The sequence below is a fragment of the Gorilla gorilla genome, chromosome 8, assembly GCF_029281585.2.
Source record: "Gorilla gorilla gorilla isolate KB3781 chromosome 8, NHGRI_mGorGor1-v2.1_pri, whole genome shotgun sequence".
NCBI classification, from domain to species: Eukaryota; Metazoa; Chordata; class Mammalia; order Primates; family Hominidae; genus Gorilla; species Gorilla gorilla.
Genome location: NC_073232.2, coordinates 145206365 through 145231857, shown reverse-complemented (window position 1 = coordinate 145231857; position 25493 = coordinate 145206365). Strand labels below are relative to the sequence as shown.

The following is a 25493-nucleotide window of genomic DNA, read 5'->3' as shown; positions in this document are numbered from 1 at the left end:
AAATGCTCCGAAAGCGTTTCTCCGAGCGTCCCTGGATGAACACCGGGGAGAACAGCGGCAGCCCAGCCGCAAGCCCTGACGCGGCCCTGGGGCTTCTGACTCCAGGCTCCAAACCGTCCCTCCGTCAGGTGCCTGAGCCTGCGGGTCAGAGTTGCGCAGCACTCAGCGGTCACTGAACCCACAGAGTGCTCGTTGCTACTGAAAGAGATGGATGATGGCCTGTTGGAAATTGAGAGAAAGTTTATCGACTGTGGCTGCAAAGAGAATTGTGTTGACGTAAAACTAGAGCGTGCGAAGATCAAGAGGTAAGGCTGCCTCCGCGACCCCTGCACGGGAGTCACTGCTTCTCCCACACACAACACGCCCAGCGCCATCCTGCCTTCTGGGCCTGGCTCACCCCGGCTGCACCCCCGCGGGGTCCACAGGCCCCTCCCCTGGGAAGCTGTCGGCTGCCGCCTCACCCACACGTTCTGATCACATGCCCAGCCCTCCCCGTCGGGGGAGTCCCCGTTGCCCCTGACAGGGCCTCCTTCTGGCCCCAGCCCTGCGGCTGCCCACACCTTCCTCGAGGGCACCCACATTGGGCTTCGCACCTCCAGCCCTTGGCAGACACGCACAGACATACAGCACCACCCACCCCCACCAGCCACAGGCACACGCGCATTGCACACACGTGCCCAGGCCCAGGTCACACGCGCACATCCTGAGCACAGTCCTGAGCTGCTTGCAGGGCCCTGACCTCAGGAGGTGGCCCTGCCCTGCATGGCTCTGTAGCCCGGCCCCAGGCGGCATCTCAGGGGCTGCTCCCACCGAGGGCAGGGCCAGCACAGCCCTGATGCCAGCCGTCCCCACCACAGCAGCTGCCAGCCACTCCCGCCCTGGCAAAGCCTCCCTGGCCCCGCCCATCGTCCTGCCCCCAACCTGGGGCCGCCCCCAGCAAAGCCTCCCTGGCCCCACCCACTGCCCTGCCACCAACCTATGGCCGCCCTGACTTGTCCACACGCAAGCGTCTCAACACGGAGGGCCCAGTGCGGGCGTGCAGAAGCCTGCGCGAGAGAAGCGTAACCCACCACAAGGTCTGACCTGAGCCGTGTCTGTTACTGTGGATGTCGTACATTGTCCTTGCAGAAGTTCAGTTAGCTGATCAGACCCAGCCCGCTGGGTAAAGCTGATGCTGTGGAATTGCTTCAGCAAATCTCCTTCAAGCGCAGATTTAATTTTTATAACCATAATACACTGTACATACTGCATTATTCCAGCTTCTTAAACCTCTAAGACGTATCGAGGATGTCTTTACATGTTAGCTATTTTAAAACATCATTTTAAGCACTAATAAAATATACAGTATAATGATAGAAAATGACATATTAAACATTTAGTAATAATAACATAATGTTTTAAAATTCCATTCTTATGTCTTATAAAGGTTACGTGCCCGGAACGAGAAAGATGAAGAACAAAAAACTGCGTATTACTTGGAAGCGTATGGCCTGGCCCAGGGTGCCGTAGCTGAGGAAGAAGGGAGGCTTCACAGCATCCAGGGCTTATATGGCCTGGCCCAGGGCGCCATGGCTGAGGAAGAAGGGAGGCTTCACAGCGTCCAGGGCCTATTGTCACTTCAAGACGTAAGCAGGTGTCCTGGTTCCTGTGCGCACTGGGTCACTCCCACCGGGATATAAACCCCACTGTAACTTACCTTACAAGCCAGCCGACTTCTGCTTATAGCTGAAATGGAGTAACAGGGACCAGATACTCCCCCATCTGAAACAACGAAAAAACAGTGTATGAAACAAAGACTTTGAAAACACTAGACGTCAGCAATGACAGGCAGTGGTCCCCGAGCTAAGGTCCGAGCTCACCATGGCGGCTCGAGTGGAGTCCGCTGGTGACCTGAGTCACAGGATGGAGCCGAGAGCCTGGGGAGAGCCAGGCACCGCCACTCATGGGACAGAGCCCCGGGGAGGGGAGGGCAGGAGAGGGCTGCACAGAGAGAAAACCCCAAGACCTTCGGGGGAGGCCCCAGAGTGTCCTACCAAGGACTGATCAGCACATTCTTGAAAGGAAGCTACCCCATGCTGGGGAAGAACCCACCCAAAAGGGTTCTAGGGTGGGAACAGCACCTACTTCACCAGCCGTATTGGAAAACCTCATGATCCCTGGGGCATCAGGCAAAGCAGACACAGGGCCTTGCCTCAGTCGGGGGTTATTAGGCCTGGGTGAGCCCCGCTCCAGACCTGCCTGAGAGACCCTAGAAAGCAGACCTGAAAGGACCCAGCTATTTCCTTTGAGAAGATAACTGTCCCGGCACAGAGCCCAAGCCTGAAGAACGCATACAGGAATGCAGAAATGCCCACCAGACCCCAAAGGAAGACAAAGCCCAAATGTCTGGCAACCAATAAAATATTGCCGTATAGAAAAGCAGGAAAATAGGAAGAATAATTGATCAATCAAAAGCAAATTGATCAATGGGCACAGATATTATAATTGGAAGACAAGTTATCACTGTATTCTATATGTTCAGAAAGTTAGGTAGAAATGGTGAAGATGTAAAAGGAAGACAAACCCAAACTTTCAGGGTGAAAACCACAACACAGGAGATGAAGAAGGCACCAGGTGGGGTGAATGACAACGATGGCAGGAGAAAACATTGGAGAACTTAGAGACATAGCAACAGAAACTTTTAAAAATGAAGAGAAAATGAAATTAAAAAGAACAAAAATTAAAGTCACACAGTTTTAAGTGCACGAATATAGGTGTAATTGGAATCCTGGGAGAAGAGGAGAAAGTAGAATAAACAGAATAATTTGAATAACTAATGACTGAAAATTTTCCAAATTTGATAAAAATAAATACAAACCCATAGATCCAAGAAGCTGAATGAGTCCGAAGCACAAGAACTAGAAAGAGGAATGAAACTATATCAGGGCACACCATAACCAAACACTTTCACACCAGTGCAAGAAGAGCATCTTAGCATCAGCCAGAGAGCACTGCGTGTTGTATGCAGAGTGGCAGAGGTGAATGGCGCAGCTTCCCGCAGAAGCAGTGTAGCTGAGAGCCCAGCGCAGGGACCTCTGTGAAGGCCGAGAGGAAACACTGCCAACCTGGAATTCTGTACCCAGAAAATATGATTCTTAATGAAAGTGAGATAAAGATGTTTCTCCAAACACTCAAGAGCTGAAGGAAGGCATCCTCAGTGGTTGCGCCCTGCTGGAGCTCTTGGAGTCAGTCCTGCAGGCAGAAGGAAGCCACACCCACTGGAAGTGTGGATCCACACAGGTGCATGGAGAGCCTCGAACACATAAACTCCAGGGGGAAGTGTGTCCAATTCTTCTTCTAAAAATCACTCTAAAAGATAATTAATTGGCTGCTTAAACAATAATAACAATGTAGCATGGGGTATCTAACATGTAAAAATGTACAACAACAATAGCATAAAGATTGGGAGGTCAGTAACAAATGCAAGGTTTCTATGCTCTGCGTGAAGTGATATCATACACTACATACCAAAACAGCCACAGAAATACCAGAATACAGATGTATGCTGCATGAGCCAAGAAAGGAGATAAATGGCAATCATAACAAGTATTCATTTGTCCCCATGAAAGCAGAAAAAAGAAAAAGAATAAAGGACAGGTGAGACCAACAGAAAATAAACAGCAAGATGATAACCTTAGACCTAATCATGGAATAATCACATGAAATTTAAATAGTCAGAACACCCTCAGTTAAAAGAATCTATCAGATTATATAAAAAAGCAAAACCCAACTATGGGCTACCTACAAGAAAGCCACTTTAAATATTAAGACATAAATAGGTTAAAAGGAGAAGAATGGAAAAAACGTACCATGCTAACACTAATGAAAAGAAAGCTGGAGTGGCTATATTAACAACACGCACAGCCGATTTTGGAAAAAAGAATATTACCAAGGATAAGCAAACTCATTTTATAGTGCAAACGGCTCAACCAGTCAAGAGGCTATAAATGCAAACATTTCTGTAGCTAATAACAGAGTTTCACAATCAATGAAGCAAAAACTGATAAAATTGCAACGGAGAAATAGACAACTCTACAATTACAGTCAGATTTCAGTTCCTCTCTCTCAATATTAATAGAGTAAGTAGCCAGAAAAGCAGCAAATCACTAGAAGATTTGAACAACACTACCAACCAATATGACCTGAAGATATTTCTAGAACATTCACCCAACAACAGCAGAATAAGATGCTCTTTGTGTGCACATGAATATGTTTCAAGATGGACTGTATTTTGGACCATAAAACAAGTCTCGATAATTTTAAAAGATTTAAGTTATACAAAATATGTACTGGTGCCACAATCTAAATTAGAAATCAGAAACAGAGAGATAGATAAATCCATAGAAACAGGGCAAGGAGCATGAGGGATGATTTTTTAATGGGCGAGGGGTTTCCTTTTGGAGTGATGAAGATGTCATGGAATTAGAGATGATGGTGGCACAATGTTGTGAACGTGTAGGTGCCACTGAATTGTATATTTTTAAACGGTTAATTTTGTGTTATGTGACTTTTACCTCAATTAAAAAAAACAGAAAGCTGGCCGGGCACAGTGGCTCACACGTGTAATCCCGTCACTTTGGGAGGCTGAGGAGGGCAGATCACGAGGTCAGGAGATCGAGACCATCCTGGCTAACATGGTGAAACCCCATGTCCACTAAAAATACAAAAAATTAACCAGGCGTGGTGGTGGGCGCCTGTAGTCCCAGCTACTCGGGAGGCTGAGGCAGGAGAATGGCGTGAACCCGGTGGGGAAGAGCTTGCAGTGAGTGGCGATCACGCCACTGCACTCCAGCCTGGGCGACAGAGCGAAACTCCATCTCAAAAAAAAAAAAAAAAAACCAGAAAGCTATGTATGTGCGAAATGTCAAAGATTTGAAAAATAAATAGCAAATGTCATAATAACTGTGGGCCACAGAAGAAATCAAGGGGGAAAGTATTTTGAACGGAAGGGAATAAAAAAACACCTATCAAAGTGTTTAAGATGTTGCCAATTCAATACCGAGATGGAAATTTACAGCACTAAACACCTGTAGGAGAAATGGGAAAAGATTCAAATCAATTACTTCAGCCTGCACCTTACAAAACTATAAAAAGAGTAAACTCAGTTCCCAAATAAGCAGAGGAATAAAAATTAAAGACCTGAGGGGCAATCAATCAGTGGAATAGAAAACAGAAAAATAAAAGAGAAAAGTAATGAAACCAAAGCTAGTTCTTTGAAAAGATCGGTAAATTGAAAAACTTCTAGTCAGATGGATCAGAAAAAAAAGATGACATAAATTACCACTATCAGAAATGAGAGACAATTTCTCCATGGATTCTACAGATATTGAAAGGATAAGGGAATCATATTACAAACAACTTTATGCTAATATGTCTGCCAACTTAGACAAAATGGAAAAATTCCTTGAAAGCATGAACTACCAAAGCCACTCAAAAAGAAAGAGATAGTCTGAGTAGCCCTATATATTTTAAATTTTTAATTTGTAATTAAAAGCATTCTCACAAAGGAAATGTCAAGCCCAGATGGCTTTACTAGTGAATTCTGCCAAATATTTAAGAAAAAATAATACCAGTTCTACACAAATTATTCTAGAAAATTGAAAAGGAGAGAATACATCCCACTTTTTCTATGATACGAATATTACCTTGATACCAAAACAAGATAAAAACATTAACAACAACAAAAAGCTACTGACCAGCATTCCTTGTGAGCAAAATTTTAGCAAATTAAATCCCACAATCTATAAAAAGGATAATACATCATAACCAAGCCAAGGTTACCCCAGGAATAGTTTAACATTCAAAAATTAATTAATTTCACCATATTTTTTCAAAACTAACAAAAACCATATGATCATCTTGGTGGATGCAGGAAAAGCATTTGACAAAATTCAACACCCATTCCTGGTAAACACTCCTAGCAAACAATTAATAGAGGAAAACTTCCTCAACCTGATAAAGGACATCTGTGAAAAAGCTACAGCTAACGTCACAATTGTGGGAGAAAGACTGATGCCCCCTTTCGATAAGGACGAAGACAAGGATGTGCCCTCTTCTCACCTGTGTTCCATGTTGACATGGGAGTTCTGGCCTATGGAGTCAGGCAGGAAAAAAGGAAATTAAAAGCATCCAGATTGGAAAGGAAGGAATGAAACTGTTTTTATTCACAGATAACATAGTTGTCTGCATACACAGTCATATGCAATCCACCAAAAAATAAAGCTACTAATACTGAGTTTAGTAAGGTTGAAGGATATAAGAACAATATGCAGATATCAGTTGTATATTTCTACATGCTAGAAATAATCAGACATTAAAAGTTTTAAAACAATTTTATGACAGCATTTAAAAATGAAATCTGTCCCAAAAATGTGAGAACTTGTACTCTGAGAACTACAAAAGATAACTGAGAAAAATTTGAGAATACCTAGGTAAATGGAGAAACGCATCATGTCTGTGGATCAGAATTTGAGAATGCCTAAGTAACTGGAGAAACATACCATGTCTGTGGATCAGGATCTGAGAATGTCTAAGTAAATGGAGAAACATACCACGTCTGTGGATCAGGATCTGAGAATATCTAAGTAAATGGAGGAACATACCACGTCTGTGGATCAGGATCTGAGAATTCCTAAGTAAATGGAGGAACACACCACGTCTGTGGATCAGGATCTGAGAATGTCTAAGTAACTGGAGGAACATACCACATCTGTGGATCAGGATCTAAGAATTCCTAAGTAAATGGAGAAACATATCACGTCTGTGGATCAGGATCTGAGAATGTCTAAGTAAATGGAGAAACATACCACGTCTGTGGATCAGGATCTGAGAATTCCTAAGTAAATGGAGAAACATACCACATCTGTGGATCAGGATCTGAGAATGTCTAAGTAAATGGAGGAACATACCGCGTCTGTGGATCAGGATCTGAGAATTCCTAAGTAAATGGAGAAACATACCACGTCTGTGGATCAGGATCCGAGAATGTCTAAGTAAATGGAGGAACATACCCCGTCTGTGGATCAGGATCTGAGAATTCCTAAGTAAATGGAGAAACATACCACGTCTATGGATCAGGATCTGAGAATTCCTAAGTAACTGGAGAAACATACCACGTCTGTGGATCAGGATCTGAGAATTCCTAAATAAATGGAGAAACATACCACGTCTGTGGATCAGGATCTGAGAATAGCTAAGTAAATGGAGGAACATACCACGTCTGTGGATCAGGATCTGAGAATAGCTAAGTAAATGGAGGAACATACCACGTCTGTGGATCAGGATCTGAGAATTCCTAAGTAAATGGAGGAACATACCACGTCTGTGGATCAGGATCTGAGGATACCTTGCACGTGAATGTTGGCAGCAGCTTTATTCGTAGTAGACCCAGAACTGGAAATAAAATATTTGAATAGATAAGCAGGGTGTGGGAGGTGCACACGGTGCACCGACGCCGGCTGTGAGAGGGAAGGAGCGTGCGTGCAGCCGCGTGGGGGGGGCTCACGGTGACTTCACCGAGGAAAATGAACCAGATGGAAAGACCGCACTCTGTGCGCTTCCACTTAGGTACGGTTCTGGAAAATGCCAAGGAATGCAGGGTGCCGGCAGGCAGCTAGGTGACTGGGAGGGAACACGAGGGGACGTGAAGAGATTTGGGGGTAAGGGCTACTGCATTATCTCGAAGGTGGTGATGGTTTCACGGGTGTATTCGTGATCAGAGTGTGTCCGTTTTCCACTGTAGATCTGCGCAGTTTGCTATGAGTTTCTTATGTCGGTTATGCCTCGTTCAAGTCGTGGGGATGTAGATTCAGGCTTACCAGAAGCTTCCGTGCTTCAGAGCCACACCTGACCCCCTCAGTTGCAGAACGTCAACACGCCCCTGATGAGGAAGCTGGCGCGCCTCAAGCTCGGCCTCGTGGAAATGGCTCTGGACATGCTCCAGTTCATCTGGGAGGAGGCCCACGGGCAGCAGAGTGAGCAGGGGTCCCTGGAAAAGCTGCTGGCAGACTATCTGCAGAACACCAGTGACTACACTTCTGTCGGCCTGGTAATTGCTGGGGTCACAGATTCCCTGTGGAGGGAGCGCCAAGCCACAGTGCAGCTGAGGGGACCCCCGTTCCAGCAGGAGCCGTCTCCACCACTGTGCACCTGGCGGTGCGGGTCAGCTGGGGACCTCTCGCAGCAGGGGGAGCTCCCGGGCATTGTCTCACCATTTGAGGAGACTGAATTGGCTCATGAAATCGAGGTCCCATTGCAGGGGTGTTTCCTATATGACCCACAGCTGCCCTTCCCGACTCATGAATTTGCTCTGACTAATTAATTCGTATTAATAATTAATGCATATGTGGATTAAAGAGCTCAATAGAGGTGGACTCCATTTTGGTAAAAAAAAAGTTGAATATGTAGAATGTTTTGAGGGAAATATACATTCTTCCATTTTAAGTTTTCTGAGACTTCATGAAACATGACTCAAATTAATTTACATAAGTATAAATAGACCAAAGACGGGCTTAAAACTGATTTGTCAGTGAGCTCTGAATTAAGGTTCTATGAGCAGACATCTGTGACCCCCACACCAGAGCCCCGGAGACCCTCCCTGCGGGGCAGGGCTGTTTCTCAGAGCTCCCCAGTGTCCCCACCCACAGGGGACAGCAGAGGGCGGGCTCACTGGGTCCCCTGGGCAGGGTGGGCGGTTGCCCTTGGGGTGGCAGCTGTAACATGTCTGTCTTTTTGAAGCAATGGTTCACGCTGAAGCGGACTCTAGCACACGGGGCACTGGCACAGCTGGGGAGCCTGCAGCCGCTGAGCGTGGGCTGTGTGGAGATCCGCGCCCGGCTCCTGGGCCTGGCCGGGAGGGCCCTGCACCTGCTGGCCATGCAAGCTGACCCTGTGCGCCCTGCCTGCTACTGGGAGGAGGGCCCCTCGGTAGGTGCTCCTGCTTCTATCCCAAGTCTGGCTCCGACACCAGTCACCCGTGCCTGAAAAACACAAGCGAATTGTTTAGGACTCCTGTGATTGTAGCAGACAAATCGTGTCATCCTCCGTTAAGAAGGGCATGGCCCCAGGAAGAGAGAAAAATGTAGGAAGTAGGCGTGAGGGAAGAAATGGGGCTGGCAAAACTCAGGCCTTCCGGAACAGACCTGGGAGGGAACCACAGCGTCTGTGGAGTAGGCAGGGAGGGCAGGCGGGCACTTGGGTCGGCCCGCAGCAGCACACAGCCCGCCCCAGCACGCAGCCCGCCCCAATCAAGCCCTGCGCTGGCGAGCGTGGAGCAACACAACTGGTGTGTCCCGCAGCAGCGGCTCTGGCCAGGCCCCGCACAGGGACCTGGGGAGCTCAGAAGCTGCAGGAGTGGCCTAGGGTGGGCCTGAGCACCGGGTGCCGTGGCCCCCATGCCAGTGCACAGCAGGGCCAGCCCTGGGCAGCCTTGGCTCCCCTCCATCCCCCACCCCCTACAGACCAGGGAGGCTGCTGCCTCCGTGCCCAGGTGGCTCTGAGAAGGGCGGTCGGGACCTTCTTCACTCTCAGCCCAGGGCCCACCCTTCTCCAGAAGGCTGCAAGGCTGCCCAGCAGGGCTGAGTCAGCTGCAGGAGTGACCCTCAGGACCGTGGTGATGGCCCCTACAAGCCACGCAAGCCCCCAGGTCACCTTCCTAAACACCTGTGCAGATGCCAGCTCCTCCCCCAGAAGGCACCTGCCCCAGCAGAGAAGCTGGGCTCGTCCCCACACACCAGCTCCTCAGGAAGACGCCCTCAGGGACTGGAGCAACCACGCCGTATGTGCCTGGCTCCATGCCCAGGGCAATCCCCCCACCAGGTGCCGTGCAACCCTGGGTCGGCCCTGAGATGTTGTCTGTCCTGCGTCTTCAGGACCTAGCACAGGACTTGATGTACCTCGAGTGAATTGATGGAATCGAGGCTCTGCGTGCAACCAGCCTCCATTGGCCTGCTCGGGTAGCGGGTGGGCGTGGACCAGAAGCGAGGGTCGGCAGGGCCTCCTGTGAGCTGCGTCCTCATCCGTGAATGCTGCTGATGGTGCTCCAGCGAGGAGGGGCCAGGGCAGAGCAGACGTCAAGTCCCGTGTGGAGGGCGCAGGGGTCTTCCGCGGCCCCCGCCCCATGCAGGCCAGGCCGGGACGTACCTGCCTTTTGCTGTCCTTAGATACGATTTATGTTGTTGTCTAGCTTCTTGAAATCAAAGCTGAAATCAAGGTTTTTCTGGGTTTTTCTTGTATTCAAGGCTGTGTGTTTCCTCTAACCCCCACTTTAGTCTCCCAAGTTTTGACACGTAGGATTGACATGGTCTAGGGTTGCTGGTCACGTTGGCTAAGGTGTGATCCGAGCTCGTTGTCCATTGTCTCACAACCCAGAAAATTAAGGCGCGTGGACACAGGGAGAGGTTGCAGCGAAAGTTTAATAAGTGAAAGAAAAAAGCTCTCTGCGGCAGAGAGGGGGCCCGAGTGGACTGCCGTTTTCACAGTTGAATCCAAACGCTTTGATAAGAAAGTCCGCTCGTCTCTTTCGCTGTTCTTGTGACTTCCTTATCTGTGCCGCTGCAGGTGTGTCTTTAGGGAGCACAAAGCGCAGCCTCTCTTGTTTGTGCAGCTGTGGGTGTGTTTTGGATAAGCCCCCACCCCCTCCCACAACCCATGCGGGTTCCCTCGGAGCCCACCGTGTTCATGCCTGAAAAGGGGAGGAAACTTCCCCTGGCAGCCGGCTGATGACCTGGAGAACGAAGGCTTCTCTGCTGCCCTCCCTCCCCCCGGCTCACCAGTGCTGCCGCAGCTTGGTTTTGCCTGGCAGCTCTCTCTCTGCCTGTGGCTGTGACATTTCAGGCTGTTTCTCCAAAGACCAGCCTTGGCTGTCGGCCTCACTGACTCTTCCTTTTCTCTTCCCTCAGTATTTTCATTCTCTAAGTCCGTTTTATAAATTCCATTGCAATTTCCTGTTTGACTGACTTGATGATTGTATCTTGTTTAATTTCAAGGCAACTGTGTTTCTCACGGGTCTATTTTCATGACTGACTTCCTGTTTAATGTCCTGGTGGTTGAAAACACACCGAGTGGTCTCGGTCCTGGGGACTCTGCAGTGGCTGCACGTGGTGCAGCCCTGGTTGGTTTTGGTAAATGTTCTGCACACGCCTGAACGGTGTGTGCTCCGTCGAGAAAGGGGCCAGGCTCCGTGCATGTCAGGCAGCTGTGCATGTCAGGTGGCCACGGCTGCCCTGCCTCCAGTGTGCTTGCCGGTTTTTGCCTGCATTCAGGCAGCCTACTGGAACGGGGACATGTCCATCACTCCTTCTCTATTTCTATCAGTGTTTTCTTTATTTTGACGCCTGATCATTGGGTGCATATACAGATTTGGCACTGTGATACCTTGTGTCCCGAAAACCCAGGGGGCTCCCTCTCAACCCAGGTTCTTCAGGGGCTGCCAGGGCTTCCTATACCCAGGTGGGGCTTGTGTCTCAGCCAGACCAGGGGCCCCTGAGGGCTGGTGGATGCCTCGGCCTCAGTGCTGGCTGGTTCCAGGAAAGATGTTTCCAAAGGACAGGAACGAGAGCCCCCTGGGAATGTGTTGGATTCTAGGCCCACGTGACTCAGGCCGGCTTCCTCAGGAGGCTGCGTCCTCACCCTGGCTGCAGCATCCCCTCGCCCAGGCTCCAGCGTCCCCTTGCCCAGGCTCACGGGTCAGGGCCACCCTGCATCAACTCAGGGGTGGAGGGTTTGGGACAGTGAGAGGCCACGCTGTGGCCTGCGGTACCCCCTACCCGGGGACCCTGCTGAGGAGCCCGACCACCCCGGCCTCCCTGGGTGGGCCCTCCCCACGCCGACCAAGCAGGAACCCAGAAGTGTCTGCCAACCTGCAATGTGTGTCACAGGTGGGCGCCAAGCTGAGCGGCCTCAAGTCTCTGGAGCTGGAGGTAGAAGAAGAGGGTGCCACAAAGTCCAGCAGGGACCCGCCGGCCTCCAGGGCAGCCCCGGAGGAGCACGGCAGGAGAGGCGAGGACCTGAAGGTGCGGCTGCCCCTCCTGCCCCTCGTGTGGCCTCTGCCCGGAGCCTGGCCTGAGCCTGAGCCCTGTGCCCCACAGAGGAGGATGGTTCTGGCCCAGCAGTACCTGGCTCAGGCGTCAGAGGTGCTGCTGCAGTGCCTACAGGTGGCCCTTGGCAGTGGCCTCCTGGATGTCGCAGCAGCCGCCAGCCTGGAGATGGTGGAGTGTGTTGGCACCCTGGACCCTGCAACTACCTGCCAGTTCCTGGCTCTGTCTCAGGTGTGTCTCTGCCCTGCGCACCTCCAGCCAGGCCCTTCACGGAGGAGGGAGGACCCTGGGCTTCAGCTGGGGCCCTCGCCTTGGGGGGACTCCATTAGAGAAGCAGGCCACAGGCCAGGGTCCTCAAGCAGTGGGAGCCTGCCGGCCACGTAAACTTGTGGCTCAGAGAGAACATGCATTCATGTGCTTATCCCCGATCCCCTGCATCGGGCGGACACGGAGACCTGGCAGTCACAGGCCAGCAGGGCCCCGTCCATGCGGACCTCACAGAGGTCCCACAGAGGATCGGGCAGACACAGAGACCCGGCAGTCGCAGGCCAGCAGGTCCCTGTCTGTGTGGACCTCACAGAGGTCCCACAGAGGATCGGGCGGACACGGAGACCTGGCAGTCACAGGCCAGCAGGGCCCCGTCCATGCGGACCTCACAGAGGTCCCACAGAGGATCGGGCAGACACAGAGACCCGGCAGTCGCAGGCCAGCAGGTCCCTGTCCGTGTGGACCTCACAGAGGTCCCACAGAGGATCGGGCAGACACAGAGACCCGGCAGTCGCAGGCCAGCAGTTCCCTATCCGTGTGGACCTCACAGAGGTCCCACAGAGGATCGGGCAGACACAGAGACCCGGCAGTCGCAGGCCAGCAGGTCTCTGTCCGTGTGGACCTAACAGAGGTCCCACAGAGGATCGGGCAGACACAGAGACCCGGCAGTCACAGGCCAGCAGTGCCCTGTCCGTGCAGACCTCACAGAGGTCCCACAGAGGGAACAAGCGTGGCCCCACACGACTCTGCAGGTGCCAGGAGGAGCCAGCATCCCAGGGGAGCCTTGCCAGGAGAGCCAGCCCACTCCTGCTCCCAGGCTGCAGCTGCTGCGCACCCTCCGCAGGGTGCAAGGCCTCCCCGCCCAGGCCTCGGGCCCCTGGCACACCTCCCCTGCTCCCTTTCAGAGCTGCTCGGCCTCGGAGACGATGAGGGATGTCCTGCTTGCAGCCACAGCCAACACCAGCAGCTCACAGCTGGCGGCCCTGCTGCAGCTACAGCACCAGCTTCGGCGCCAAGACAGGACCACCACCAGCCTGGGCGCCTGTGTGGAGCAGAGGCTGGCCGCTGTGTCCAAGGTAAGCGGGCAGGGATGCCGCTGAACCTGCCCCCAGCTCTGGAGCTCTGCGGACAGACACTGCAGCCGCACAGTCCCACGCCTGAGCGAGGCAGCCTTGCTCACCCCCCAGCTCATGAGCCATCCCTCCCCGTGCCCCCAGCCATGTGCACCTGGGTCGCCTCTCCAAGCCTCAGTGTCCCCTGGTCCTTGTGGGGGTAGTGTCCCCTGCACCTGGTGGGTGCGGTGAGGTTGGCGAGGTCACAACTACAAACGCACAGCCAGGCCTGCAGCCAAGAGCTGACCAGCAGACAGGCCAGCAGTGCCCTGAGGGCCTCATGTGGATCGGAGCTGCATGTTCCCTGCCTCTGTTTAAGGAAATATTTTACACCTTGGTCAGGTCTAAGGGTTTAATCTTGAGAAACATTTTTGTAGAGCAGGATAGCTAACGGCACCTTTTGTTCAGATTAGCAGGTGTGAATGGCAGTATTTAAAGAAAAAAGACGATGACATTTCTTGAATTGTGGGAAACAGACAAGCGTGGCCTAATGGGGCCCCTCCCTCCTTCGGCTGCGTGGCTGCCTCCCTGGTCCTCTCGTTGGGGTGGACCTGACCAAATATCCCCTCGTCCAGGGCTGTTTGGCGGACAGTGCTTTGCTGGTGAGGGTGGGGTGGGGGCAGCATCCGCCACTGGGTGACAGGAGCACCCCTGCCATTGTGACATCCAGAGATGTCTGCAGACATGGCCAGTGGGCGCAATATGGACCCGGCTGAGAACTGGTGACTCAACCCAGAGGTGGAAACCTGGAAAGCTGCCGTCCTTCTGAAGCTGAGAGGACGGAGGGTGGAGGCAAGGGGCCTGCAGGCCCAGCCCAGGCCCGAGGACAGGAGAAGGTGGCACAGCCTGGCCCCGTGCCTGGAGGAAGATGCTGATGTACATGGCCCTGCCGGAGCTGGGTCCAGGAGGGTGTGCATGGCAAGCGGGAATAAAAATGGGCTAAGCCGGGCGTTGGGGGCGCCTGTGGTCTAAGCTGGGCATGGGGGCACACACCTGTAGTCCCAGCTACTCAGGAGCCTGAGGCAGGAGGATCACTTGAGCCCAGGAGTTCGAGGCTGCAGTGAGCCATGATAGTGCCTGTGAATAGCCACTGACACCCAGCCTGACCAACATAGTGAGACCCCATCTCAAAAATAATGGGCTGCCCCGGGCAGCACTTACTGGACAGGTGAGGAGCAAGCAGCCAGGCTGGTACCAGAGCACCTGCTGTGGGTGAGCTGGGCACGGGAGTCATGGCTCTCCCTCCCGCACGGCTGCAGACCAGGCAGAGCTCACCCCATAGGAGCTTTGGGGACCAAGGACACCAGTGTGTGTGCAGGACTGAGTGCAGGGCCAGGAGGTGGCCTGGGGCTTGACATGTGGGAGCCATCGGTCACCACGATGGGGGCCACCACTCCTCAGGCCCTCCTGTTTCAGGAATTCTCATGGAAAAGCTGCACCGACTCTCAGCCAGGCACAGACTCAGTGCAGTCGGGCTGGGGGACGTCGTAGGCCACAGCAGACCCACCGCAGCAGCCTCGGGAAAGGCCGGCGAATGGCAGAGCCTCATATTTTTAAAGTTATCAGCCATGGAAGCAATGAGAACTAGCTAAGCTAAAATGTTTGCACTGAGAGCATTGAGTCAACCCTCACCGTCCATCCCGGGGCCACTGGGCAATTGGGAAATCAGCTGGGACTGGTGTCAACAGAAGCTCTGCGAGGAGGAGGAGCGAGCCTTCAGCCAGGACAGGAGAGGTCACTGCACTGCAGCTGGGAGCAGCCCCACAGCACCCTGGGAACACCCACCAGGAGCAGCCCCACAGCACCCTGGGAACACCCACCGAGACCAGAGCCCCACAGCACCCTGGGAACACCCACCGAGACCAGAGCCTTACAGCACCCTGGGAACACCCACCAGCAGCAGCCCTACAGCACCCTTGGAATGCCCACCAGGAGCAGCCCCACAGCACCCTGGGAACACCCACCAGGTCCTGGGCCTTAGGGACATTCCCCTGGAAGCTTCTGGAAGGCAGTGAAATCTGCTGTGGTCTTGTGGTGCCTGGAGATGACGCAGCCTCCAGGACATAGTGTCCTCTGCAGCATCCCATATGTGCTCTCCTAAATGAAGGGCTCAATGTGGGGGTTTCTGGGAAAAGTGAATGCAGCCCAAGGTTGAATCTGTGACTGAGAAACAGACTGAAGAAAAGACCCTGTCTGAGGGGGACATTGGAAAAGACAGAGCAAGGGTGCTATGATTTGAACGTTTGTCTCCCTTGAAACTCATGTTGAAACAATGCCCAATGTGGCAGTATTGAGAGGTGGGGCCTTGAAGAGGTAACTGGGTCATGAGGGCTCATGAATGGATCAGCCCATTTGTTGACTAATAAGTTAATGGATTATGGTTATCATGGGAGTGGGGCTAATGGCTGTATGAGAAGAGGAAAAGACCTGGGCTAACACAGCCCCCTCACTGTGTGTCATTCTGGGCCACCTCAGGACTCTGCAGAGGCCCCACCTGCAAGAAGGCCCTCATCAGATGCAGCCCTTTGACCTTGGACTTCTCAGCCTCCAGAACTGTAAGAAATAATTTCCTTTTCTTTGTAAATTACTCAGTTTCAGATATTCTGCTATAAACAACTGGAAATGGACTAAGAAAATTGGTACCAGGAGTGGGGTGGTTGACAATAATGAATACTTGAAAATATGGAAGCAGCTTTGGAACTGAGTAATGAGCAGAGGCTGAAAGCATTTGGAGGAGAAGGCTTTTAAAAACCCAGTATGTCTGTAAATGGATCATTGAGGGTGATTCTGGTGAGGGCCTGCCTGGAAGACAAGATGACAAGGGAAAGTTTGGAACTCTTTAGAGATCCATTAAGTGGTCGTGACCAGAATGCTGATTTGGACAGGAAAGGCCATTCTGATGAGATTTCAGATGGAACTGTGGAGCAAGGTATTAAAACCTAGAATAAAGGCCAGCCTCGTCATAAATTAGCAAAGACTTTGGCTGAACTGTCCACGTGGAACAGCTTTGTCAAAGGCTGAACTTCAGAGTGGTGAACGAGGGTATCTGGTAGAATAAATATCCAAGCAGCAAAGAATTAGGCTGCTGCGTGGCTACTTCTAACCACTACACTGAGCTGCAAAAGGGAAAAAATAACTCGGAGATGGAATTATCATCAAAAGAAAAGTGAGCGGAAGGATCTGGAAGCTCTTAGCCTGGCCACGTAAAGAGTGAAAGGTGTGCCCAGGAGAGGAGCCAAGGCTCTAGACCGTTCACCAAAAGTCAGCACAGAGAGGAAGGGCCGGGTGCTGTTCTTCAAGGCAGTGGAAGAAAGACCCAGAAGTCATTTCAGAGATCCTCAAGGCTCCCCTCCCATTGCAAGCCTGGAGGCCATGGAAGGCAGAATTGCACTGGTGGATGGGCCAGAGGTGCCCTCCACAGGCTCCCTGCCCAGGGCCTGCTGGGGACCATGCTCCCTAAATTCCAGTGCAGCTCTCCATGGCGGCCCCAGGGGTGGCTCAAGCAGCTCTGGTGCAGATAGACCCACAGCTCGAGAAGGTGTGGCCACAGCATTGGCCATGGCCACATGGCACTGATTCTGCAGGCTTGCAGAGAGCAAGATGGAGGCTTGGCAGCCTCCATCCAGATTTCAAAGGATGCCATTGAAAGCTTGGAGGCCTGGGCAGAGACTCCTCCCAGGGATGGAGCCACCACAGACAGCCCCAGCAGAGCAAAGCCACGGGAACAGGACCCCCGACCAGGACCCCAGAGCTGTGGAGTCACTGGCAGCTCGGGAAGCTTCAGGCACTGGACTCCCACCCATAAGAGCAGCCATGTGGGCTGCACCCAGCAAAGCCATCGGAGAGGCCCAACCCCCAGCCCCTGCATCCAGAGGCAGCAGGTGCTGTCGGAAGAGACCATTCCCTGAATTCAGGATCACGTCAGCCCTGTGGGGTTGGGGCTTGCTTGGAGCCTCCACTCCTCATTTTGCCTGTTCCCGTTTTCAAGTGGGAATGTCTCAGCCGGTCCCACCGCTGTATGTCGGAAGTAGAGAACTTGTTTTGATTTCACAGGCTCATAGAAAAGACTCTGAACTTCGGACTTTTGAGTTGCTGCTGGAACAAGTTAAGACTTTGGGGCTACGGGGTTTGTAGGAATGTATTTGTACATGAGAAGGACATGAGTTTTGGGGGCAGAATGCTATGGTTTGAATGTTCCCTCCAAAACTCATGAATGGGTTGATCTAATTAATGGTTTTAGATTCAGGGGTTATCCTGGGAGCAGGACTGTGGCTTTATAGGAAGAGGAGGAGAGACTTGAGCTGGCACACTCAGCCCCCTCGCCATGGAATGCCCTGTGCCACCCCGGACTCTATGGTGTCCCCACCTGCGAGAAGGCCCTCACCAGACATGGCTAAAACTGAACAGTGCTGGGCCACACGCAGCCACAGCAGAGATCCCCAGTACCAAGGTCACTCAGAGTGTGTTTTCCAACCACGGTGACATAAAGCGGGAAATCAGTGACAAAAATGGACCTGTGAGAAACACGGTCGCCTTGAAATTAAACAGTTACTCACGATGATCAAATTAGTCAAAGAAGAAGTCACAGCGGAATTCAGAAAACCCTTTAAACTGACTTAGACTTAAACTGACTTAGAGAATGAAAATACTACAAATAAAAACTTACGTGACTTAGCTCAAACGGGTTACAGGAAAAATAACAGCCTTGAATACAAGAAGAAAGCCAGAAAACACCTTGATTTAAGCTTTGATTTCAAGAAGCTGGACAACAACAATAAATTATAGCTAAGAAAAATGAAAGAGGACAAATCAATACAACATCAGAAACAGCGAAGCCAAAACCAGCAGAGGAAATCCAAGGCACAAGTTGGTTCCAAAGAGAAGACAATGAAATGGAGAAACACCTGCTCAAGAAAGAAAGGGAAAAGGCGAGTTTCCAGTATCAGTAAGAAAAAGACCCATCCCTGAGATGATGCAGGCATTGAAAGTTCACACAGAATGTTCTTGACAGCCTTACTCCAATACAGGCGACACCGGACTCAAATGGACCAACTCCTCAACAAAACACAGCTCACCAAAGCCAACAGAAGTGTAGAAAATCCAAATGATTCAACGTCTGTTAAAGAAATTGAATCTTTTATTTAAAATGTTGCTGCAAAGAAAACCCAGACCCCACTGGCTTCACCAGTAAGTTCTTCCAAAAACTGAAAGAATAAATAACCGCTTTGAAAACTCATAGAAAGTAGAAATAAAGCAAACAACTTCCTCTTTTACTAAGAGGCCAGATGAACGTTGACACTAGAAACTTAGCAGGGACATTACAAGAAAGGAAAGGCTCTCTCATCACTATTACACAAAAATCCTAACAAAATACAGCAAATAAAGTCCAGCAGTTATAAGGGGCGCCACATCAGGGTGAAGTAGTTGTGTTCCATGTGGTTCAATATTCAAAAATCATTCAATATCATTGACCATGTTAACAGAAGGAAAAGGAGACAAATCGCAAAATCACCTTGACAGGTACAAAACAGGTGTCTTTCAAAATCCAACATCAACTCATGATTTTTAAAATTAAGACAGAAGCAAATGTCCTTAATCCAATAAAGAATATCTATACAGCCCTAGCATGCATCATATTTAATGGTACAGTATTGAAAAGTTTTCCCCAAGAGTGGAAATGTACGCCCTATCAGCACTTGTATTGAATACAGAACAATATGACTAGAAAAAGAAATAACATGTAGAAAGACTGAAAAGAAAATACAGAACCAAGAGACTGAAGAACTCGGGTGCTGTTCCGTGTGTGTCGGCCGAGAGGCTCCGTGCCGTGAAGCCACCAGTTCTCTCTGTGGCCGAGGGTTCACGGAGGCTCTTCCTCCTTCCAGTGAGGTCTTAGCCTGGTTTCCCTGAGTTATTAGCCATGTTGTTTTCCACAGAGATGGCCTGGCAGGTGGCCCAGGGCTGTGTCCCTTGTGGGGACCTGGGGCTGCGCCACCCCCTGTGGCCATGGGAGACACAGGGTAGGAGCCGTACAAGGGAAAAATGACAAATCAGACTGCGCTGAAATTCAGAAGTTCTGTTCACCAAAAACGCCCTGCCGAGAGTCGAGGGGCAGCCACAGAGAATGAGAAGAGAAGACATTGACACTAGGTTGCCGACACATGTGCGTCCCACATGGATGAAGGGTGTGGGTCCCTTTTCAGTAAGAAAAGGAGACACTGATTGAAGATGGCATGAGGTTGGAATCTCACAAAAGCAGAGATTCGTGTGGCCAATAATTTTAATGGTGCTCAAGTTCATTAGTCAGGGAAATGCAAAATTGAAGCCCGACGCAGATAACCAGACGCCAACCAGAATGGCTCCCATGGAAAAGGAGGACATGGCCAGTGGGGATGAGATGGGGATGGGGGCAGCTGAGGCTCCCTGGGCCTCATGCCCGCCCCTTGGCACAGTAGCCCCTGGGTGCAGCAGCCCCTGGGCAGGGTTCTGGCGGAATCGCTGTAGCTGACACAGCAAGGCTGCACCTGACTCTGCGCCCGGTAGAAATCCTTCGCTGGGGTCCCCAGAGAGCAGCATCGCTCATGACCCCCAGCGACGGGAAGCCACCCAGATGCCCTTGGCCACAGAACGGATGAAGACGCTGTGGCGTTCCCAGCTGTGGCATTCCCAGCTGTGGCATCTGCAGGGAGGAAGGTCATCCCCACGCTCCACCTGGGTGAAGCCCACGGTGCAAGCCAGAGGCCCGGCAGAAAAGCCCACCTGAGCTGCTAGAATCTGTTGTGGTCCCCTTGTGGGGACGAGGGCCAGTGGCCGGCAATGTCCCATCTCTTTGCCTGGCCACACAGGTGTGCCCACTGCAAAAATCCATCAAGCTTTTCACGCATGGGCTTTTACGCCACTTTCTGTATATTCTACTTTGATAGTAAGTTTTATAAAAACTGCTTTGTTTGTGCAAACTTGAAGCTATGACTCAGAACCACAAGCCTCACAGCTCAATGGAGGGCTGCCCATGCAGAGAGGCCCAAGCCTTCAGGAGCCCTCTGGCTGGCCCTCAGGGGCTGTGGTGGCCGCCTGCCGCTGGTGGTGAGAAGCCTGAACCGCGTGCTGGGTCTGGTATTAGACAGACTCATAGTCCACGGGAGCGGACAGGCTGGAGCTGCTGCCTGCACTGCCTGACCACAGCCGACTGGCATCCCAGGGGCCTAAGGCCAGGAAGAGAGGGCCTTCCCCAGGGGAGCATGGGGGCACGGCTCTGAGTCTGCACTGTGTACACGTGTGTCCATGCATGTCTGCGTGAGTGTGTGCGTCTGTGTAAGCGTGCGTGTCTGTGTCCGTGCACACGTGCGTGTCTGGGTCCGTGTATGCATTCATCTGTGTGTGTCCGTGCATGTCTGTGTGTGCATCTGTGTACGTGTGCATGTGTGTGTCCGTGCATGTCTGTGTGTGCATCTGTGTACGTGGGCATGTGTGTGTCCATGCATGTCTGTGTGTGTGCATCTGTGTACGTGTGCATGTGTGTGTCTGTGCATGTCTGCGTGAGCACGTCTATGCACGGGTGGGTGTCTGTGTCCGTGCATGTCTGTGTGTCTGGGTCCATGTACACGTGCATCTGTGTGTGTCTGTGCATGCCTCCGTGTGTGCGTCTGCGCACAGGTGCATGTCTGTGTGTGTCCGTGCCTGTCTGCGTGAGTGCGTGTCTGTGCACGCGTGTGTGTCTGCATGCATCCATGTGTCTGTACATGTATGTCTCCATGTGTGGTGTGGAGGACACAGAAGGATGGAGGGAAAGGCACCACTCACAGAGGAGGCGCTGGAGAATTTTCCGTTTGTTATTTTGGGTTTGGTGAACATGCACTTTGCGTCATGCAAATCAGGTTTCTAAACATTAACAACCGGAGAGAAATGACATTTTGGGGACGCCGGTGACTCTTGCGTGCCTCTGCTGCCTCCTGGTGGCAGCCCCGAGTCACTTCCAGCAGGGCCCCCCACCCCAAGGGCCCAGCCTCGGGCAGGAAGGGTACAAAGCCCCCGCCGTGGCTCTGCCACGAGGTCTCCTGGAAATGAGGGGAACAGCACAGCGACGTCCTTGCGTCCTAAATGCGTCCCCTGATGGCCGTTTTTCGCCACGCAGGCTTGGCAAAATCTCTGCGTCACTGAGCAGCATTTTAACCTCTTGAATGAGATGCCTCCGACCTTTTGGATCCTCTTTCTGCACCTCTCAGGGGACAGGTAAAGCCGCTCCTTCTTGTTGAGGCCGCCCCCAGCCCGCTGAGAGGTCTCAGGGAGGCAGAGACCCAGCCGTGGGCTGCCCACACCTCAGCCCCACCCCAGGGAGGCCTGGGACTCGGGAAACGCCCGGACAGTCCCGAGAAGGTGCCGGACAGACACCGGGTACCCCAAGGGCGGGGGCGGTCCAGAGACGCCGCACACCCCTTCCTGTGACCTGTCTCCCGTACAGGGTCTTTGTGTCTGGTCTGGGCGTCCGGACCCGAAGGTCACTGTTATGGTGGAGCCGAGAGCAGGACAGCTGTCCTCTCCAGCTCCCACTGGCCTGGGGCCAGCCGGCGGTGCCTCTGGCAGTGACCACAGAACTCACTGGCCATGGCCAAGTGCCCGGTGCATGACCCAGCGTGTTCTCAATCCACGTCCTGACTGGCCATGCACACCCAGCGGTGCTCCTGGAGGCGCACATGGGGAGGGCCCTGCTGGGCGTCCATGGTCTGCAGAGTTGGCCTCACTGGGCTCCTCTGAGGTCGCTGGAGCTGGGCTGTGAGGTGTGTTTCCTTCATGGCTTGCCTGCGACCCTGGGCCACGTCCTGCCAGCAGGTCCCGTCTGTACGGCGCTGCCTACGAGAAACCCAAGTTCATTACTGCAGCCAAAGGAAAGGTGCAGGCGGTGGGAGGTGAGCAGGGCTGCAGGGGAGGGGGAGGGGGAGCAGGGCAGGCGGAGTGTGGGCGAGAGTGGGGAGGTGAGCAGGGCAGTGTGGGGAGGGGGAAGGGAGAGGTGGAGGGGAGGGGGAGCAGGTCGAGAGGGGGAGGGGAGCAGGGGCAGGAGTGGGGGAGGGGAGTGGGGACGGGAAGTGGGGAGGGGAGCGGGGGGAGAGGGGAGCAGGGGCAGGAGCAGGGGGAGGGGAGCGGAGGGGACGGGAGCGTGGGGAAGGGGGAGCAGGGGCGGGAGGGGAGCGGTTTCGGGAGGGGAGCGGGGGCGGGAGCAGAGCTGATGCCCACTGTGCCTCAGGTTCCCTGCACACGGGCCCTTTCCTTCCAGAAGCTGAAGGCCCACCAGGGAGCCACTGGGGTCCCAGGGGTGTGGCCTCTCCCAGCCCTCCACCCACAGGGATGGAGGGGTCTGTAGAGCCTGTGACATTCTGGAAACAGGTGTAGACGGGGCGTGTGCTTCCCTGGGGCCCAGGAGGCCCATCTGTTGGCTGCGCAATGATGTGGCAGCGCCTCCACAGCATGGGACCAGGGGGACCCCACATGGAGGAAGGGACTTCCATCCATGCAGCCTTTCCTGCGGGACAGCAGCCCTTTTCCCAGTGCTCACCATGCACGGTCCAGCTGCCATCCTCAGCCCTAGGCAGCGACAGAGGGTGTGTCCATGTCCCCACAGGCTCCTGCAAGGTGATGCGTCTGGCCATAAGTCCCACTGCCTTCTCCCACCTGCTGGCCTGTGCCCAGCAGTTCCGGAAGCAGACCCAGGCCCAGGTGTACAGCGAGGACATGGCCCTGAACATAGGCTCGGTGAGGCCCTCCAGGCTCCAAGCCACCCAGCCGGGACCCTCTGCTCCCCACCCCTGAGAGCCAGGACCCTGGCGAGGTGGGGGGAGGGGCGGGGCGCTAGGCCAGGCTGCTGAAGGGCTTGGGCCATCCCAACACCCGGGCACTGCCCAACTCCCAGGCCAAGCTCCATGTGGGGGGAGAACTTGCTCCATGTGGGGGGAGAACTTGCTCCTTGGGCTCCTTGGCCATGTCTGATCCCTGAAGCACAAACAGGAGGGGCCCGGCCCACTCTGCTCCGCAGAGCTCAGGGTCACCTGGGCCCAGCTGTCCCCACAGGCAGGACCCTCTGTGGTGCGGGCAGAGGAGATGGGTGGGGGCTGGGGTCTCAGGTTGACCCTCCAGAGGATGGGCCAGGTGCTGTGGGGCCCTCGTTGCCGAGCCAGGTGCCCTTGTCCACCATGCTGTTTGCAGAAGGGGCAGGAGCTCGGCCTTTCTGCAGGGGCCTGGCCCTCGCGGGGTCTGGGCCATGCGCCCTGTTTGCTACGGGGGCCTCTTTTTTTGGATTGCGGTAGGAGCCAGAAGGCCTGCAGGTGGAAGAGAAGGAGCGCCCTGTGCAGAGGCTCAGTAGCGTCCTGGGGCCTCTGGAGGAGCTTCTGCAGCCGCTATTCCCCCTGCTCAGCCTCTCCAAGGCCAGGTACTGGGGATGACGTTGAGGCTGGCACCCCACCACGCTCACACATGGACACGTGTGTCCAGTGCTGTGGCCAACCACGTGTGCTTGCTGTGCCTTCTCGACTGCCTTTGTTCAGGACTCGGCGCCGCCCGCCTGCTCCCAGGAAGCAGTTCTTCCTGGTTCTGCCTCCATTTCTGCCTGGAGGAGTACTGCCCACTGCCCACTGCCCACAGTCCCTCCAGCCCCTGGCCCAAGTGTGGGGTGGGAGGGCAAGCACCTCCGAGGGACCGCCCCGGCTGCTTTGATTTGGGGTGGGAAGGAAGGCAGAGGGGACGGACACCTGGCACCATTTAGCTTGGCTGGTGGATCAGAGATGATCCCAAAATCCTGTGGCTCATCCCAGCCCCACCTCAGTGGGACCATCCCCAGAAGTGAGCGTGGGGATTCGTGGTGCTGCTGCCTTAAAGTGAAACAGGCTGAGCAGGTGTCGCCTATATTCCAAGCGTTTGTTATCTCTGTTTCTTAAACCCGAATATATAACCTGACTTTCAGAGTGCAGACACCTGCGGTTGTTGCCAATTCAGGGAAGTCGAAGGGCAAAGACAAGGAGAGGAAAACGTCCACAGGACAACACAGTGAGTGGGGCGGGCGCGGCCACTCAGCCTGGGGAGCTCATCCCGCCAGAAGAGGTGGGGTTGGGATCCACCCACCCATCCGGGAATGCCAAGGGGGGTCAGGAACCCAGGAGTCCCACAAGTCCTGCTGCTCCTTCCCCTGAGGCCTCCCTGCGCCTGAGGTCCCCGGAAGTTTCTCTGCACAGCCCTGGACCAGCCCTCTGGGTAGGAGGCTCTGTGCCAAGCCTCCTGAGAGCGCCACGGAACCCAGCACAGCCACCTTCGGGTGGGTGGATTGTCAGTCCCGCCACACCACACGTGCTTGCTAACAAAAAGAATCGTGTGGAGGGACAGGCGTGATGGGAGGCTGTTCCTCGCCCCATTCTGGGGCATCTGGAGGAGGAGTTGGCATGGAATCAAGGCGGGCTGCCAGCCTTTCCCAGCGCCCAGCAGCCAAGTCAGAAGACGGAGCCCTGCGACCCCGTGGGAGGGGTCCCGTCTTCAGGAGCTGATCTCCCTGCACTGCTGTTTCCCAGACACAGTCCAGCCCGAGGTTGCCGATAAGATAGTCCTGGTCGCAGACAGACATCTCCTGGAGCTGCCACTGGAAGGTCTCTCTGTGTTCGATGAAGGGACAATTTCCTCTGTGTCAAGAGAATTTTCTCTTCAAATGCTGTGGAATCGCCTCCATAAAGAAGAGACAGGTAGGAACTGCCCTCAGCCACCTTAATGTGTAATTTTAAAATGGAAATATTTAAATTATTTTTCAGATGAAACAATGTTAGCTCCTATCAAAAAATAATCATCAAATTTTGCAACATTTTTCTAGGCATTTATTCATTCAAAGATATTTGTAGGATATAAATACTCACCAGCCTGGGCAACATGGTGAGAGTGCATCTCTACAAGAAAGTTTAAAATTAGCCGGGCATGGTGGTGTGCACCTGTGGTCCCGGCTACTCAGGAGGCTGGGAGGTGGGAGGATGGTTTGAGCCTGGGAGACTGAGGCTTTGGGGAGCTGAGATGGCGC

General features: G+C 53.3%; 1 protein-coding gene across 2 annotated transcripts in view; it reads left to right on the top strand.

Annotated features, from left to right (window-relative positions):
- CFAP46 (cilia and flagella associated protein 46) overlaps nt 1-25493 on the top strand; it is a 133967-nt gene that overhangs the window by 83102 nt on the left and 25372 nt on the right. For both annotated transcript variants that reach the window (XM_055353917.2, XM_031007289.3), the window contains 13 exons: nt 129-305; nt 1427-1625; nt 7898-8086; nt 8776-8964; nt 11916-12050; nt 12126-12305; nt 13247-13417; nt 21585-21682; nt 22280-22356; nt 23067-23197; nt 23749-23870; nt 24402-24484; nt 25000-25167. In XM_055353917.2, the coding sequence (XP_055209892.2) occupies nt 129-305; nt 1427-1625; nt 7898-8086; nt 8776-8964; nt 11916-12050; nt 12126-12305; nt 13247-13417; nt 21585-21682; nt 22280-22356; nt 23067-23197; nt 23749-23870; nt 24402-24484; nt 25000-25167 (1919 nt within the window). The remainder of the gene's footprint in view (nt 1-128; nt 306-1426; nt 1626-7897; nt 8087-8775; nt 8965-11915; nt 12051-12125; nt 12306-13246; nt 13418-21584; nt 21683-22279; nt 22357-23066; nt 23198-23748; nt 23871-24401; nt 24485-24999; nt 25168-25493) is intronic.